The sequence below is a fragment of the Thamnophis elegans genome, chromosome 3 (genome assembly GCF_009769535.1).
Source record: "Thamnophis elegans isolate rThaEle1 chromosome 3, rThaEle1.pri, whole genome shotgun sequence".
In the NCBI taxonomy this organism is placed as follows: Eukaryota; Metazoa; Chordata; class Lepidosauria; order Squamata; family Colubridae; genus Thamnophis; species Thamnophis elegans.
Window position 1 is genome coordinate 112,189,726 of NC_045543.1, and position 18,388 is coordinate 112,208,113.

The 18,388-nt window shown below is 37.2% G+C and overlaps 2 protein-coding genes across 5 annotated transcripts in view; one reads left to right on the forward strand and one right to left on the reverse strand.

Annotated features, from left to right (window-relative positions):
• The window catches only part of MSH3 (mutS homolog 3), a 50,141-nt gene extending 49,467 nt beyond the window's left edge, over window positions 1–674 (reverse strand). For 2 of the 4 annotated variants that reach the window (XM_032212588.1, XM_032212586.1), the window contains exon 1: window positions 130–389. Coding sequence is in view for 1 of the 4 variants with exons in the window: in XM_032212585.1 (XP_032068476.1) it covers window positions 297–416 (120 nt within the window). In the remaining 3 variants the exon portion in view is untranslated. Of the gene's footprint in view, window positions 1–129 lie in introns of all 4 variants that reach the window. The other 2 variants (XM_032212585.1, XM_032212587.1) reach the window with 2 other exon arrangements.
• On the forward strand, window positions 421–17,785 carry DHFR (dihydrofolate reductase). Its single transcript, XM_032212589.1, has 6 exons — window positions 421–853; window positions 2,410–2,459; window positions 3,956–4,061; window positions 7,914–8,040; window positions 16,908–17,023; window positions 17,229–17,785. Exons 1-6 carry the CDS (start codon window positions 468–470, stop codon window positions 17,305–17,307), a joined length of 864 nt encoding a protein of 287 aa, XP_032068480.1. The 5' UTR covers window positions 421–467; the 3' UTR covers window positions 17,308–17,785.
• The last annotated feature ends 603 nt before the right edge of the window (window positions 17,786–18,388 follow it).

Genomic DNA, 18,388 nt, shown 5'->3' on the forward strand with positions numbered 1-18,388 from the left:
ATTAGCAGCTCTGCAACTACTACTACAGCCTGGCTTCTATTAACCATTGGAGAGGTCAATCCCACTAGGCTCAGCGGGTTGTCTCAGTACTTAAAGCTAAAACGGGATGTGGAGGTGAGGGGGAATTACCGCTAAAATTACCCAGCCCGATCACGGTGCCTTAATGGGCCACAACACATCAAGACTTTCGTGTGCAGGAGTCTTAACGAACGAGGACCCAGCTTCGCCCCGCAGCCTTCACCACCATCGGGGCCGCACCATATGCCGAGCAGCGGCGTTAGAAAGTGCTTTTTCACCTCCTCAGCGGAGCCGCTGGGCTGCAAGGATGCCACCGGCGAGAAGAATTTACTTAACACGGGCTGGTCCCGAGGCCGGTCACCGGGGTTAGGCCGCCTCCTCCTTCGCCCAGGCAGCATCGCAGCCCCGTTGCAAGAACAGAAATATTAAGAAAGTAGCCGCCGCCTGCGATGAGCCGCTTGAGACGAGCCGCGCAGGTGGCGGAGGGAGCTCTAGGAGGAGTCGTCTGCCGGCGGCTTCCCAGGCTCTTCCTTCCCGCAACGGATGAAGCGCGGGCGTCGTTAGGTCACAGAAGCACTCCGACTTCGCCGCTCAGCGAAACCGACCCCACCATCATGGCTGCCAAGACCACCCGCCCTTCTCTCCGCGCGGGAGGCGAGCCTCTCTGCGCATGCTCCGCAGATTTCCTTCATCAGAAGGCTAGCGAGAAAAGGGGCTCGCCGAGTTCCTGCGGCGGGAAAAGAACAATGGTAGTAACCTCTCTGTACTCGATCGTTGCTGTGTCCAACAACATGGGCATCGGAAAAGACGGAAAGCTTCCTTGGCCTCCGCTCAGGTACAGTCCGGCGTCTTTTCTTTCATCCCGCGCTTTACCGCGAAGAGAAAAACCACAACTCCCAGCCTGCATTGCTTTGCCTTGCATTGGAAAGTGCATTGAATTATTTCTCTGAATGGGTGCGGCGTAGCTTAGGAGTTGTAGTTAATGTGACCAGACTTTTTTTTTTTAAACCCTGAAGCTAGCAGATATTTTTTAGAGCACGTTTTTTTCTTTAGTAAACTATTGCTATTTTCTTTAGTAAACTCTTAACAATAGTTTGTTGTTGAATTCATCTTTCCTCTGCCAGTCCCTAACCAGTGCTACCGCTAAGCTGGGTATATGGAGCATCTGGCGCTTTTCATATAAGCGATTTTCAACCTTACTTTTTTTTTGCTCCCAGCCAAATAATTAGAAAGTGCTTGAAATCCTTTTACTTTTCAAAGCTCGATACTTCAGTACTGGGCAAAGCAAGAGATAAAATGTCTCCCTACCCACCCTCAGACAGAAATCATCCAGAGTTAAATAATGTGTCAGCAGATCACTGACCTTTGGGACATCAAACTTACAGGTTGCGTTAAGTGGAATAAAGGGCACATTTCGGGTGGGGGTGGGGGTTCTGTGTTGCCCTTCAGGATGTACAAGTAGTCGTCAACTTACGACCACAATTGAGCCCCAAATGTATGTTGTTGAGTGAAAAATTTAAGTATTTGCCCCATTTTATGACTTTTCTCGCCACATTTATTAAGTGAAACTCTGCCGTATTTAAATTGTTAAATTGCACAGTTGTTTAGTTTATCCGGCTTCCCCATTGACTTTGCTTGTCAGAAGGTCATAAAAGGATGTCATATGATTCCGGGACACTGCAAACGTCATAAATGCAAAAGTTGTCAAAAGCATCTGAATGTAAATCACATGACTAATGGTCCTAAGTCACTTTTTTCAATGCTGCTGTAACTTTGAATGATCACTCAATAGCAATAGCAGTTAGACTTATATACCACTTCATAGGACTTTCAGCCCTTTCTAAGCGGTTTACAGAGTCAACATATTGCCCCCAACAACAATCCGGGTCCTCATTTTACCCACCTTGGAAGGATGGAAGGCTGAGTCAACCCTGAGCCGGTGAGATTTGAACAGCCGAACTGCAGAACTGCAGTCAGCTGAAGTAGCCTTTAACCACTGCAGCACCTTGGCTCCTAATGACCTGTTGAAAGTCAAGGACTACCTATACTGTCTGAAGGAGTAGAATTGAACATTGTAAATAAGAGAATTGCAAGGTAGAAACAGTTGGAAAAATTAAAATTGGCCTGTGTGAATTAACTGCATTAATATTCCTTTGTGGTTTGATACCTTGACGTAAGAGCAGAACTGAAGAACATTAAGGGAGTTTAGATCTTAACATTTCATGGACTTTTTCTATTATCTAGACAGGCATCCTGGAATTGGGGAAACATTTTATAGGGCTAGGATGTGTGTGTGTGGCGGCACATGATTTAATCAAGTAAGTGTCTCGATATTGAGAGTAATGATACAGAGTGCTCATCATCACAAAATGTGTTTTTGTTTTTGTACAGGAATGAGTATAAGCATTTTCAGAAAATGACAATGACAACTAAAGAAGAAGGTAATAGTGGCTATTTTTTCTGGATTGGGTGATGGTTGTCATTATTTAGAACAAAGGTAGGGAACTATGGCATCTTTACGACTTGTGGACTTCAACTGGCTCAGGAATTCTGAGAATTGAAGTTCACAAGTCATAAAAGGGCCATAGTTTCTCACTCCCGATTTTAGAAAGAAACTGAATCAAAACATTCTCAAATCCTTCAAAGTAAGTTAGCATAATTCCAAATGTTTAGTAGAATAATTTATTTAAAATGACCCAGAGTAGACCAGTCAAACTGGCGGTCTGTGGGTTGTATTGCATCACATGCAGGCCACGCCCACCCCAGTTCCACAAAGGCTGAGATATATCACAATACATGACGCAATTGAGTTTGAGACCCATGACCTAGATAATAAGGAAATACCTAGCTCTTATGTAATTCTTTCAACTAGAGACTGCATGACTAAGTGCAGTTAGTGTTCATTTCTAACCTTATTAATGTAAGAATCAATTCATCAGTCCATGTGGTAATAGGATATTAGAACTATCAGTCATGCAGAGGCTTGCCCCAATTTATATTCTGGAGAGAAGGAATAGAAGAGGAAGGTTTAAGAGAGGCTGTTGGAAGGACATTTCTCTACCACCATTTTACAACAAAATAATTTTCAAATCGGGAAAGGATTTTGTGACAGCAATAAAAGCCAATAGAACCATTAAGAAACAATCCCCATACCAGACAAAGAACATCACAGTATCATAAAAAAATCGATAAAAATGTAAAACAGCAATAGCAGTTAGACTTATATACCGCTTCATAGGGCTTTCAGCCCTCTCTAAGCGGTTTACAGAGTCAGCATATCGCCCCCACAGTCTGGGTCCTCATTTCACCCACCTCGGAAGGATGGAAGGCTGAGTCAACCTTGAGCCGGTGAGATTAGAACCGCTGAACTGCAGATAACAGTCAGCTGAAGTGGCCTGCAGTACCGCACCCTAACCACTGCGCCACCTCGCCTCTTGTACAACAAAATAATTTTCAAATCGGGAAAAGATTTTGTGACAGCAATAAAAGCCAATAGAACCATTAAGAAACAATCCCCATACCAGACAAAGAACATCACAGTATCATTAAAAAAATCAATAAAAATGTAAAATCCAACAATTAGCCAGGAAATAGACTATAAAATATAAAGATGGCTATTTCATACAGAACTTTACATTTTCTTGATACATTTGCAATCCAATCCCCAAATCCAAATGTGTATCAGGAATCACAGAAGAAATGCACAACTGAGATCTTTTTTTTAAAAAAAAAATGGGAATTTCCCTTCATCGGAAGCCATCCAACTTTTATTTTCTTCTCTAGCTGAGCTTCTTGCAGTGAGCCACTGATATCAAGAGTTTTTCTTCAAAGTTTTGAAAAGTGTAACAATATTGCTTGAAAAGATTGACTAAATATACCACACTATAACCACTAGGTGTCACTATATAATCACATTAAATATATTTGCATTTTACAGGAAAGCAAAATGTTGTCATAATGGGTAGGAAGACTTGGTTCTCCATCCCTGAGAAAAATCGCCCTTTAAAAAACAGAATTAATATAGTACTAAGTAAAGAACTGAAGTAAGTACCAATGTTGATTTTTTACAAATATCATTGTAATTAATTTCCTTAAAATCAGCTACAATGAGTAAAGTGATTGTTGAGAGCGATGTTAACACTGTAGCACACCAACTTTTCAACAATTATATTTGATTAACTACAGCATAATTTCCTTGCTCAGAAATACATACAGATTCTGTCACAGAGTTTAGCAGCAATAACTTCTTTTCATTTTAATGTGAGATATTTACAGATATTCCATTTTTACATACTGCATTTTTGATTTTATGAACAGATTACAAACAACTTTGGTTTTTTAGTTAGTATCCCCAATAAATTTATGTTAATTTTAGTGCATTAATAATGCATATATATTTTATTAAGGTTATTTTTAGCACCAAAATAATATGTATATTATTTCCTTGAGTTTTAAAAACAGTGTAATCTGGGGAAACTCCACACTAATATATCAGCAGGTTCTTATGGCTAAGTTACTTGCTATTCCAAATCAAAGTGCCTTCCCTCTTCGCTATAACTTCTAAATCTATTGCCGAAGGGCAGTAATTCAAGTAGGGTTCCAAAAGCAGATACGTGATTGACATAAATGATGTATTTCATGCCAAAGGCAAAAAAACAACATATGAGACCTAAAAAATATTCAGCTTAATTTTAAATAAATAAATAAATTTGGAATTCAAGTTTAATTAATGTTTATGTTGCTTTCAATTTTATGAGTTTGTTATATTTAATGTATATTTCCAAGCATTTTGAAGGATTATGCTAGCTTGTTTAATTTATCTCTTGTTTTAAAGCTTTAATATTTTAACTTTATTGTATTAAAATTGAATACTGCCGGACTTTCATGGATGAGCACTATTTTAATTAACTTAAATTGGGCAGGAGGAGACTTAGTCAACTAGGCAGGAGTTGGTAGAGCCGGGATTCAACCTCTGGGCTGCAAGCCACAAATGGTAGTGAGCTGTTTGTAACTGAGTTGCAGAAACGACAGGCAAGCGTGCATGTACATCCCCACTGCCAACCCCGCCACTCCACAAAGCTGGAAAAGTTGGTGAATTTTGGAGCAGAGTATTCTAGCTCTAGAAAGTGGGTTTGCCCTCTGCTGGTTTGATTGGAAGAACAAATTTCCATGAATCAAATGCACTCACAGATACATGAAGCCCATTTAGAAACAAAAAAAAAATCCTTCTACAAAGCTAACTTTATTAAGAGTTGGGTTTTTTTATGCTTGGCTACTATGTGTTTTATTTTTTTATGGGATGCATATTCTATTTTATTGTAAGCTATCTAGTGTACGTATGTGAGATGAATAGTGATATAAATATATAAATTTACACAGACATAAAATCCTTTCATGTGATGTTGGAAGTAAAAAATAAGAGAAAGACAGTTATTCTGTCCCAAGAACAGACTGCTTTCAATAATCAATTATTTCTAAAAGCTGCTTTTAATATTTTTACTCATATGTCAAGATAATTTGTACAGTATTCTCAGTTCCACTGTTTTCTAAAAAAAATAGGCAACACTTTCATTTGCTGTCCTTAATTCGTATGTGGCTGATTTGAATACGTTTTGTTTAAGAACATAAGAAATGTCCTACCAGATCGTTCTCCTGGCCCATCTAGTCTAGCAATCTATTCTCACAGTGCCAACCAACTGTACAAGGAAGCCCTCTATTGTCCCAAGATAGTCTTCAAATCTTGCTAGTGTCAAAGCTAATAGCTGTTGATTCCCATGATTTCCATGAAAAGCTCCAACCCTTTTTTGAAGCCAACATAGCTGGTAGCCAGCATCACATGTAATTTTAAATATGGAGAAGAAGGGAGTACAGTCTGTACAGTGAGCAAACAATCCATCAGGTCCTGCTGGATGATGATGAGGCTCAATTGTCTCATGAAGGGGCCTTGGTTATATGCTATCTGAGGTAGCACAGCAACAAGGTCTTGGCTGGTTGCTTTGTTCCAAAGGAACATAGGCACTGCCTTATCCTGCTGCTTTTTGTTTTTTGTAATAGCAGTGAGGACTGGGCTGCCCCAATAATGATGTGCTTCCCAAACAGATAGGACTACCCTGTGAACCTGTGATTAGCTACAGTCCCTGCCTCTGCCCCTACAGCTTCTCTCTTGGAACGGTTCTGTAAAAAAAAAAAAAAAAAACCACTGAGGAAACTCCCCCCACATACTGTTGCCTGGAGCCAGCCTTGTCTTTTCCCTCACAGCCTGCAAAGTAAAAGAGTGGATTTGCTTCCTGGCCATCATATTTCAAAGGCCCGTAAAGGAGACTTCTAGCCTCGTGGCTCTGCTGTTTCACCATATAAAATGGTGACAACACCAAGAATCTCAGTCTAACTTAATAGTAACACTCCAGATTTAGGGACCTGTTGTGACTCAGCAGCAGTCTTCTGGGAGTCTTTTCGGATTGCAAGATTAACGATGCAGCTGGGGCTCGTTAGTGGGGTTTTGGAGATAAAAGGACGGATGCTGCCACGCCCTAGTCGCAGGAGTCAACGTTCCTTCGTGCGTTCCTTGGTTGGTACAACATTGCTTGATCATCAATTGTGGTTTATGTAAGATACACTTGGATAAGTGCTTTGTGTTTCCTGTAACCCTGATTCAAGGCTACACTTGGAGAAGTGCATTGCTTGTAAGAGTTGTTTTTTATTCTGCTATCTGGTCAGAGACTGTATTTATGTTATTTTGGGCTCGAAGCCAGTCTGAGCTGAGAACTGATAAAGAAAGTTCCTTTTAAGTTACGAGCCGTGAAGGGGGGACAGAACAGGGACCATACCTCAAAAATTAGGAACCATGGCAGAACTCTTTCTTTTAAGCAGTTTTGTGGGGGAAAGGTGAGAGGGATAGCTGATACCCAAACAAAGTACATGATATATCTTCCCCTTTGGTTGCCCTTAACATCTGGAATATAACATCTCTTCAGTGAAATATTGAACTATATTCAACTGAAGTCAATGCATGCATTGGTACATAATGAAGTCTTGAATCTTGCCCTTAATCTTTTCCTGTTAATCCCAAAGGTGCTTTTTCAAGAGGCAATTGGACTTCTGTGTTTTTCTTTAAAGACATTTCACTTCTCATCCAAGAAGTTTCTTCAGCTGTGATATACCCCAAGGATAAAACATGCAGACACAAACTGAGCAATGTGGTGTGTGCAGCAGAATGCAGTGAGACATGTGCAGAGCGATACATTGGGAAACAAAACAACCCCTTTAAAACCACATGGCACAACATAAGAAAACAAACTGATCAGGGCAAGATCCAGCATTCCATCTGCATTTAAAAGACAAAGGCCACTCTTGAAGACAGCAATGTCCACATTTTGGACAAAGAGGACTGCTGGTTTGAAAGAGGATCATTGAGGCCATGTCAAAAATGAACAGCCCTCTCAACTGGGGGAGGGATACCACATCATCTATCTCCAGTCTATAACACAGTCCTTTCAGCAATTCCAAGAAGGTTCTGCACCGATTTACATTACTCAGATGACCTTGAGGACACAGATAAAGCTCCAGGTGGCCTCAACGACACTCTAAAAGAATGCTAATACCAGCTGTCTGAAAGGAATATAAATCCTTCTATTTCCTACCATCCAGTCAGAGCTGAAGAAGATTCTTGTATGAGAAGTGAAATGTCTTCAAAGAAAAATAGTTCAGTTTTTCAGTTGCCTCTTGGAAAAACACCTTTGGGATAACTATGACCTGGATGACTGAAAATCTCCATAGACTTTTCCTGTTATGTTTATCTTTTGGTGGCCAGAAAGATACCTCAAAGTGAGCCCATGCTACATCTGTGCCCCCAATGTCCTTGGATTTTAATTGATATCATGTGTTTATGCTTTAAGGGATGTTCCTGAAGGAGCCCATTACTTGGCTAAAAGCCTGGAAGAAGCCCTAGATCATCTTGAAACACCAGAGATGAAAAGAAAGGTAGACAAGGTTTGGATAGTTGGAGGAAGTTCAATATATAAGGTATGATTTAAACACAGAACATCTTTAAATAATCTAATAATCAGAGATTAACTTTTGGGGATTCATTAGTTGTTTTATAACAGTTCCCGGGTTTCGCAGAATATGTTAATTTTTTTCCTTATCTTCCTTTTCAACTTAATAAAGTTAAATCTGTTTGGGTAAAATTCATAATGGCGATGCAAAAAAAATCAAATCATCATTATTGAATTGTAAAGGACATAAAGGCCAGTAAGATAAATTAATACAATTTAAACTGCAACTGATCCATTGTTACAATTTGATTAAAATATTCCTGCAATAAATGGTTCCATTTTATAAATGTTCTAATTCTATTTACTGATTCTGTTATTTACCTAAATTATATGAAATGCATGAAAGTCACCAAATATAACGATGTCAAGAGCCCACTCTTCATTTTTGTTTTTTTAATTTCATAAATGGTAAGATATTGTAATATGATGACTTCTATTAGATAAATATTTTGTTCATAACTAATTTAGTATTCTCAGAATCTGGTTTATGATTTATTGATATGTGTCCTTAATATTTTTAAGCTTTTGTTCAAATTGATTACATGTATCTTGTAAATATATTTTTCTTACATGCTTAAAAGTTTCACTGAGATCAATAAAATGTTTCAAATATACATGTCTAAACAAACGCTAAAACTAAAGCCCTTTGGAACATCTTACTCTCTAAGACCAGAGGTGGTATTCAGCAGGATCTGATCAGTTCTGGAGAACCTGCAGCAGAAATTTTGAGTAGTTCGGTGAACCGGTAAACACCGCCTCTGACTTCCCCTGCTCCATCTATTCATCTAGTCCCAGCTGATTGGGAGGAAATGGGAATTTTGCAATAACCTTCCCCTGGTGTGGGGTGGGAATGGAGTTTTTACAGTATCCTTCCCTTGCCATGCCCACCAAGCCAAATCTGCCAAGCCACACCCGCCAAGCCATGCCCACAGAACTGGTAGTAAAAATTTTTAATCCCACCACTGTCTAAGACAGTGATGGTTAACCTTTTTGAGTGTCCAAAGTGCGCGTCCATGCCCCAATCCCCAAAATGCATGTGATCATTCCCCCGCATATGCCCCGTTCCCCATGCATCCATCCCACATGCATGCACCCACACACACATCCCATTTTGCTTCCAAGTTGGTGCAGGCCCAAAATGGTCCTGTTTTGGCTTCCAGGTTGATGCGGTCGGCAGAAATGGAGTAGAAAGATAGGGTGCGCTGGGGAGGGGTAACTTGCGGAGATCAAGGAAGGCACGGGCAGTAGAAATGGAGTAGAAAGTTAGGGCACACTGCGGGGGGAACCTCCAGAGATCATGGAAGGAATGGATGGCAGAAATGGAGTAAAAAGGTAGGGCGCGCTGGGGGAGAACCTCCAGACATCGGGAAAGGCATGGGAGGCAGAAATGGAGGAGAAAGGTAGGGCACATTGCAGAGATTAGGGATTAGGGAAGACCCCGCGCATGCGCGGGAGAGACCCAAAGATCAGTTGGCCAATGGGAGGCATGCGTGGTGGAGCTGGGCTGGCCGATGGCTGGTGTGCCCACAGAGAGGGCTTTGTGTGCCACCTGTGGCACGTATGGCATAGGTTCACGATCATCATGGCTCTAAGATAAGGTCTGTGTCCATCCTCCTATCCTTCCACAAGAGCCTGAAGATCTGATTCTCCTGGTTGGCCTGGGGACCAGATGGGAGAATTCCATACTAGAGGTGGCTGGTGCATTGATAGCAGACTACTCCTCCCCCTTCCTGCTTTCTACTCTCCAGAAAGAGTAGCGAAATAGGCAGCACATAAATTTAACAAATAAATAATAATAAATGTCTATGGAGATTCTCAGTAATCCAGGTTGTGGTTGTCCCAAAAGTGCTTTTTCGAAAGACAAATGAACTTTGTTTTTTCCTTGAAGATGTTTCACTTCTCACCCAAGAAACTTCTTCAGCTGAGAAAGCTTCTTGAATGGGATGCAAAATATCTTCAAGAAAAAAACAAAGTCCAGTTTTCTTTTGAAAAAAAAAAGCTCTTTTGAGATAATTAATAATAAATAATACATAAATAAACACCAAAAAAAATAAAATTATATTTAAAAAATAAAACTATTTTTAAGATAAGATAGTTTTTAACTTATGACCACAAATGGAACTGAAATTTTGGTCACTAAGCAATGCAATCATTAAGTAAATCATTATGTGACCAAACCCAATTTTCAATTTACACATCCAGTGTCAACGCTATCATGCCTTCTCTGGCTGCACATGTTACTCTGCTAAGCAAATAATTCCCTCACCACTGTCAAACCATTCACTAAGGCTGCATTACTATTACTATTAGTCTTCTCATCATTCCTATCACTCATCTCCTCCCACTTATGACTGCAAGACTGCAACTTTGTTGCCTATATCCTTACGATTTATACTGATATTGTTTCCTGATTGCTTAATGATATGACTATCATTAAGTGTTGTACCTAAGGATTCTTGACTAATATATCTTGTCTTTTTATGTATTCTGGGAGCATATGCACCAAAGACAAATTCCTTGTGTGTCCAATCACACTTGGCCAATAAAGAATTCTATTCTGTTCTATTCTATTCTATTCATCCAAGAAGGACAGTGATGTAATTTGTAGATGATTTCATTCCTTAGAGGACCGTGTTAATTTCCTCAGGATTCATAGGCTGAAAAGAATCCCAAGTAATCGTACTAGTTGTTACCTTGGTTATCTTATAAGGTTTTGCCCATTTGGTTTCCAGCTCAGAGTGAATATAAGTGATTTTGCCTTAAAGTGTGTTTCAAATTGTTTTCAAACACCAGCAAATAATATTGTCCGATGGCCTACTTACAATCCACCTAAGGAAATGTGTGTTGTAATTTGAATATGTGACTTTTTGCTAGCTTTCCCTTTGCTTATCGGAAGCCAGCAGGAAGTTTCAAATCCCACACATATGAGATCCTTGCTTAATGACCTGTCATCTTTGCTTAAGAAGGCAACAGGGACTGCCAGGATTGCTGTCACTAAGGGAGGCAATCACATGACATCGTGCTTTTGTGACTGTAATGGAAATTCCAGTCCCATCACTATTGTTAAGTGGAGATTACCGTAGGCTTTCTGAAAAATAGCCTCTATAGAGTATGCCTTTTGGCTTGCCTGGCTGCATTGAGTAAAGAGGAATTGTTTTGGGCCACATATAAAATATAAAGGTGGGGCTGGATGAATCAAAAGTTGGAATTAAGATTGCCGGGAGAAATATTAACAATCTCAGATATGCAGATGATACCACTCTTAATGGCAGAAAGTGAAGAAGAACTAAAGAGCCTCTTGATGCAAGTGAAGGAGGAGAGTGCAAAAGTTGGCTTGAAATTCAACATTAAGAAAACTAAGATAATGGCATCCGATCCACTCAATTCCTGGCAAATACTGTATTTTTTGGACTATAAGACACACCATGATTTTGAAGTGGTAAATTTAAAAAAAAGTTGTTGCACTCTGCATGCCTTCCAAATCCTCTGCACGCCTCGTTTTTTGCATACAAAAAAAGGGGGGCATGCAGAGCATTGGGAAGCTTGTAGAGTGCGCCTGGGACTGGGGAGGACCAAAAACGAACAAAAAACCGGCCCTCTGTATGTCTATTTTAGCAAAGGGGGTGGGATTTAGGTAAGCCAAAAATGCTATATTCAGTATATAAGACTCACACACATTTTCACCCTCTTTTTTGAGGGGAAAAGGTGCGTCTTATACTCTGAAAAATATAGTAGATGTGGAAAAAAATGAGGTATGACAGATATCTGTGGGCGGTGGGTTGGACATGCCTGCTCTATGTCATGAGTGGTAAGTATTAAAAATGAATTACTCATGGATATTCATTATCTGTTGGTAATGGATATTAACACATTTATTTGATATAATCCAATTTTCAATAAAGCATTGCTTTTGAAATTTTTCATTTTATAAAACTGCAGAAAATGTTTAGGAAAACCATTGCCAGGTTAGCTTGCAGCACAAATTTTCAGCCAGGTTACATTTATTTAATAATAATCTCACCAATTTCTAAATCTCTAGCTGTAAAATGTTATTTGGGTTGGAAATGTATATGTACATATAGTTTCAATGTGGATTATCATTTAGATCTTTCATTTAGTATGAGTTGAAAATATATAGATTGAACTTACTACCGCACCACCTATTTCAGTAAGCTTGTGAAAATATCCATATACTTTTTATGCAGCCTTTACCAATTTTATATGCAGAAAGACAAAAAGCTAATGGTTTAAAATGACCAGTTTCAAAACTGCTGAACAGATTTTTCTGAGCAGAGACTCATGAACAGCTGTCAGTGGCAAATAATTAGTCAAGTTTATTTTATACTCCAAGAGAGAACGTCACCTGACTCATTTCGATTAATGCATTGTGCAAAGTGTTACTCATTTCCAATGAGAACAAGAGATGTGATATTTAACTTATCAGTTAGTGAATAATGAGAAATGAAGGTCTTTTGTTACCCATGCTAACAAAATACTTTACTCCTCATCTAAAAAGCAATGTTTTTTAAATCTTCAAAAAACATATTTTCCTCTTTCTGTTTAGTATGGTTTTAGATCTTTCCCCCCCATATTTTCATATAATTAATATAATAAATCTCAAGCACATGATGGACTTGTATTTTGTGACAAAATAGTTTACTCTGTGCTATATTGCAGAAAGCATTTTTACTAAACTCTACATTGAATAGAACCCTAAAGCCAGAATCTGTAGGAATTATGGGAGAAGTATTATAAATTTGAGCAAAGAAGCAAAAACCTAAATATAGATGCAGCCTCAGTGTAACCCATATGTTTTAACAAATATGGTTGTAATTATTAGTTTGAGCCAATACCAAGATGTAATGTTTTTGCTTTGTTTGCATTTATGTACCAACAATATCTAGATATAGTTTTTATCACTAATCTATGTAATTAGCACTGGGAATGCTGTTTTTAATCCATAAGTAAAGATATTAAAGACTTATTAATAGCTTCTTCATAATTATACAAAATTACTTGAAAATGTTATACCAAAACTAAATCAGCAACATATTTGCAAGATAGATAAATCCTAATAATAGCTCTGCTTAAATAAAGGAATCCTTTTTCTATACAATACAATAGCAGAGTTGGAATGGACCTTGGAGATCTTCTAGTCCAACCCCCTGCCTAGGCAGGAAACCCTATACCGTTTCAGACAAATGACTATCCAACATCTTCTTAAAGACTTCCAGTGTTGGGGCATTCACAACTTCTGGAGAAAGCTGTTCCACTGATTAATTGTTCTAACTGTCAGGAAATTTCTCCTCAGTTCTAAAATGATTTGTATACATTTAGAGCAATTACATTGGAGAGTTGAATATATAAACAAATATCACCACTCTATAAAACGTTTTGTATGATAATGCAACCAGCAGTAGCTGTATCCTCCTGCTGCTAGAAAGAAGCAAGGCTCATAGGATTAAAGTTTTAGCCAGATTGCTGATGATCTCAGGTTCTTCATCCAGCAGAATCAAAAGTCATATTTTGCCTTGACCTCATTTTCAAGAGAGAAATGTTGAGGACAGGGATATTACAGTAAAGCACAGCAATTTCACCTCAATTCCCAGGTAGTTCCTCCAATATCCATGCTAGAGAGAATTATAGAATTTGTGCCACCAGGTTAGGAAAAGCTAATCAACAACTAGCAGGCAGGTAGCTTTACTCTGGTAAACAAACCTGTCTCAGTAATTTGGGAGTGACTGCAATGCCTAGACCAAGGCTGAGGCATTTTTTTTCTAAAGAGATTCATTATTTCCCCCCTCCACTGGGCATAGGAGGACTCTACACAATGAATATGAGTATTGCCAAAGATCAACAATGGCATCATTTTGTCTGTAGCACATTTTTTTTCTTTCTGACCAGCATAAAGCTGTACAAAAGTAATAGAATAAGACGAGGGATGCTATGAAATAATCTCAAGTTCCCTATTCCTGCTTTTACACACTAACAAGTGTAATGCTTTAATGTATAGGATCAAACACTAAAAATAATATACAGCTTTATATTTTGGTATAAGAGTAAAACTGATAATCTTGTACATATCTTGTTGATTTGTTATTACTTTGGAACAGGTGTGAAGGAAGGGGTTAAGGTCTGACTCATTGATAGAATCACTTTGAACGTTCTGTATTTTGGTGTTTTTCAAAATGTTTAATTAACATTTTGAAGTTGTATTCTGAAAAAAGGAGATTTAACATCTGGTAAAATGTAGCAAGTTTATACTATGTTGTTGGACTGGATTAATTTTGGAGTAAATTAGAACATATTGTAATCTGTTTCTTTTATATTGTACATAAAAATTAAAATAAATATGAGTAGATATAATCTATTGCATGTGAATCAAGGATATATATAGGAGTCATTGCTGTTTTCATATTTTATCTCTCCTTATATTCAGCTGAATGATTATAGCATGGAATAATTTGGTTCTCCAATAATGGAAATATTAGTTCAAATTATGTTAATGGTGGCCCAATAACAAATTATATCTTAGTTGATAGCAAATTCTGTTTGCTGTCATGAATACTTTGACTATAATGAACATTATATAATAATCTCAGTCATTGGAAAGTTTTTGCACAAAAAATAATCTGATTATATAGAAAAAAGGTTGATAAAAAACATTAAAGTGTTGTAACATATAAATCTCATTTTATCAAAATATAAGGGTCAGCAATTTGGTGGTTCCACCATTACAAGAACGTAATACTTTCATGTAATGAATTTTTTTGAACATCTTTGAGAGACACCTAAGTAATCTCAAATCAACTAATTTAGTGTATTTGGATATTCTGCTATCCTAAATATGGGATTCTTATCCAGGTTCTTTATCTGACTATTTTAATATCCTGCTCATAGTGCAAAATCAGCAGTGTCTTAAAAGAGAACCCATAGTGCAATTTATTCTTGCCTCAAGTCCTGGAGGACCAAATAAGTAACAACCAAAATTAATACTATAAACCTTTGTGAACCCAAAAAACAAAAATGCTCTAGCACAAATTTTAAAAGGAAAACATTTCCAATATAATTTTAAGTAAATAAGAAAACTTGCTCAACCAGTTAACTTTAAGGGAACTGAATTTACTCACCATGAAAACAAGTCAATATATAATCTCCTGCCATTTCTTCTTCCACCAATGGACATGTGTGTTGTTTCAGGCAGAAATGGTAGTTCTTCACAATAGTGCTGACCCTGATTGTCCCAGCACAGGTTTTGGTCCAACATGACAGAGGTGTAAGGGGGACACAAAGCAGCCCCCAACCTTTTGGGCACCAGGGACCTGTTCCATAGAGAGAGGTTTTTCTGTGGACCAGAGGGGACATGGTTTCGTGTACTGCTTGCATCCTGCAGATGGGGCTTCACGTGTTTGCATGGCCTAGTTTCTGGCATGGTGCCAGACCATGGACCAAGGGTTAGGGACTCCTGCTGTAGCACACAAACCTGAGGTAAATAACCAGGATATGAGTCTTGTTCAGTTGTGTTATATAATTGCATTCTTGCTGCTGTCTTTATTCCTAATAGCATTTATCAGTTATATGGCCCTACCACATATTATTGAATTAAGTTTTTTTTTTTTGGATTTGCATAGATTGTAAACCAACCAAGCACAGTATATTAAAATGTTAATAGTACTGCTCAGTTTTGGAAGAATGTAATGCGAATATTACTGAATAGTATGATACTAGGCAAATCTTATTTGATACTTTTTCTTGGCTAGTAGTAAATGATAGAACTGTAGCCAGTGAAAATGTTTTTCTTCTTTTTCACCTGAAGACATTTATAATTAGAGCAGTCATGTTCTCTGTAAGTGCTTACGCTTAAAATATTGGATTAGGTCTGCATGAACTGGCATTTGTCAAAGCTGTAGTTAATAATGCATTAAGTGAATTTTCTTGAAATTAAGTATTTAGTGAAAGAAAAGCAGGAAAGTGAGCTTAACAGATAAGACTATACTATCTACTAATTTTCATACTATTTTACAAGAAATGTTTCTCTTTGTATCTAGAAACTAAAGAAAATCACTGATCAAGAGACACATTGTTTCAAAATAGTTTACTTCTATCACAATAAAGGAAAATATTTGTAGCTCAGGGTTTATATGAGGTTTCCTTGGCACTCTGAGCTTGGTTGTTTTCTAGCACTGATGATGTTACCTAGTTTGGTTATAAAACAACTGCAAGGAAACAGCCAAGGTCAGAGAGCACCAAGAAACCCTCCTATATATCACAATATTTTTATTTACAATATTATTTTTAACATGATGCTACAAAATAAACTCTTCATAGGATATATTATTGAGTCATGAAAACATTTTTTTTATTTTATATTAATGTACATCTTGCCCATGCTAACTCATGGTTCCTTTAATTATTGTTTTCTCAATTAATCAATTTGCCTAAATGTCCATTCTGAGCTAGCCAACTATACTTTAGTGTACTCTAATATGTCTGAAGACCCAGCCATATAGTGCAAAATATGGAGGAAATGTTTGTATTAGTGAGTTGGTAATAAACAAAGGGGTTTTTTTCTGTCCTGTTGTGACTTTCAGATACTACTACATAATTAATGTTGGGATGGGCAGTTCTCCTATTCCAGCAAACTTATTCTTGTGTTTTTAGGAACGATCTTCAGCCTTTTCATTCTTTGGATATTTAAGTCCAAAATTTATTTTTATTTAAATTAAACATATTATTAAAACTGCTTACCAAAATAATGTTAATGTTCAGGGAACAAATATTTTTCATGTTGCTAAATAACTAAAACTCATTCCCTATGTCTTGCTCTTTTCAAAGGAAGCAATGGAGAGGCCAATCCATCACCAATTGTTTGTGACAAGAATTATGCATGACTTTGAAAGTGATACATTTTTTCCAGAAATTGATCTGAAAAAATATAGACTTCTACCTAAGTAAGTATTATATAGACAAAAAAATCTTGCATCAATTCAATGTATTTATACTAGCAATATAAAATGTTTCATTGATTTACCTCTACTGAAGCAAAACTTGAAGAAATACATTTGGTTTAACAACATAGTATGAGTAAAAAATAACATTTCATGTTGCTTTCAATTTAAAATCCACTATCCACTAAATTATTATTTGTCTCTCAAGTTATACAGGTATCCCTGCTGATATTCAGGAAGAGAATGGAATTCAGTATAAATTTGAAGTTTATGAAAATATCATCTAGACCTTATTTGATAAGAGCAAAATTACCCTGTAGATCTAAATCTATTTGCAGAATTTATCAAGACTTTTGCCTGCATTTTATTCTCTGCAAGAAGAAGAAAAAAGTGCCTTTGTGCTCATCCTTCCCCAATTCATTGAAGCTATTGTACAAAGAAAAAACATTTTCCCTATAGCAGCTCTACTGAGAATAGCTGCCACTTGTATAAGCAAAAAAAGATTTATTTGCAAATATAGCTCAGTTTAGCTGTTGAAAATTGGAAGAGGAGCATCTGTATTACATATTTCATGCCAGAAAGCAGGTGAAAATCAAAATTCTGGAGGTCGTAAGATGTATTTCTGAATTAATGTTAATTATTAAAAAGATAAAAGAAGTTTCTCTTCTATTGTTCAATTGCAGCTCTTTTGTGTTCATAAATATGTGTACTATCAAATACATTCCATTTTATTTTTCATTAATAAAACTGTGTTCTAAAATCCTGTTTTTTGAAAAATAAGTCTATTTGTCAGATATACATGTATAAATTATACATGTGTATGTATGTATATATGTATGTATATGTATGTGTGTGTGTGTGTGTGTGTGTGTGTGTGTGTATATATATATATATATATATATATATATATGTTAAAACATTTGATCTGTTTGTGTCAAGAACAATTAGGCAATTTTCCAAATGTTGTAGTGCTGTCATTTGTATTAATGATGACAGATACCAGGAATTGTAGATCAGAAGTTCTGGAAAGTTATAAATCCCATATTCCAGATTTATATACATAAATATTCATTGCATGTATTTAGGCTTAACCCATATTTATGCAGAATTCTGCGATAGTGATCCACATGCATGAAAGATTCACAGATTGTACTAAGCTATGGCTCGCTAAAGAAGGTAGAGCTGGCTAAAATTCATACAAAATTAGGCAACCTACGTTAGGATTATAGATTGTTCTATGCTAAGTACCATAGGAAAATGATCCCTTTGTCTGTTTGAAATGCATTGGGAGCTAGTGTTTCTCAGGACTGAAATACAAAAACTGTAAATAATCACCTGTTAGCTCAGTGTTAGAGTATATATAGAGTA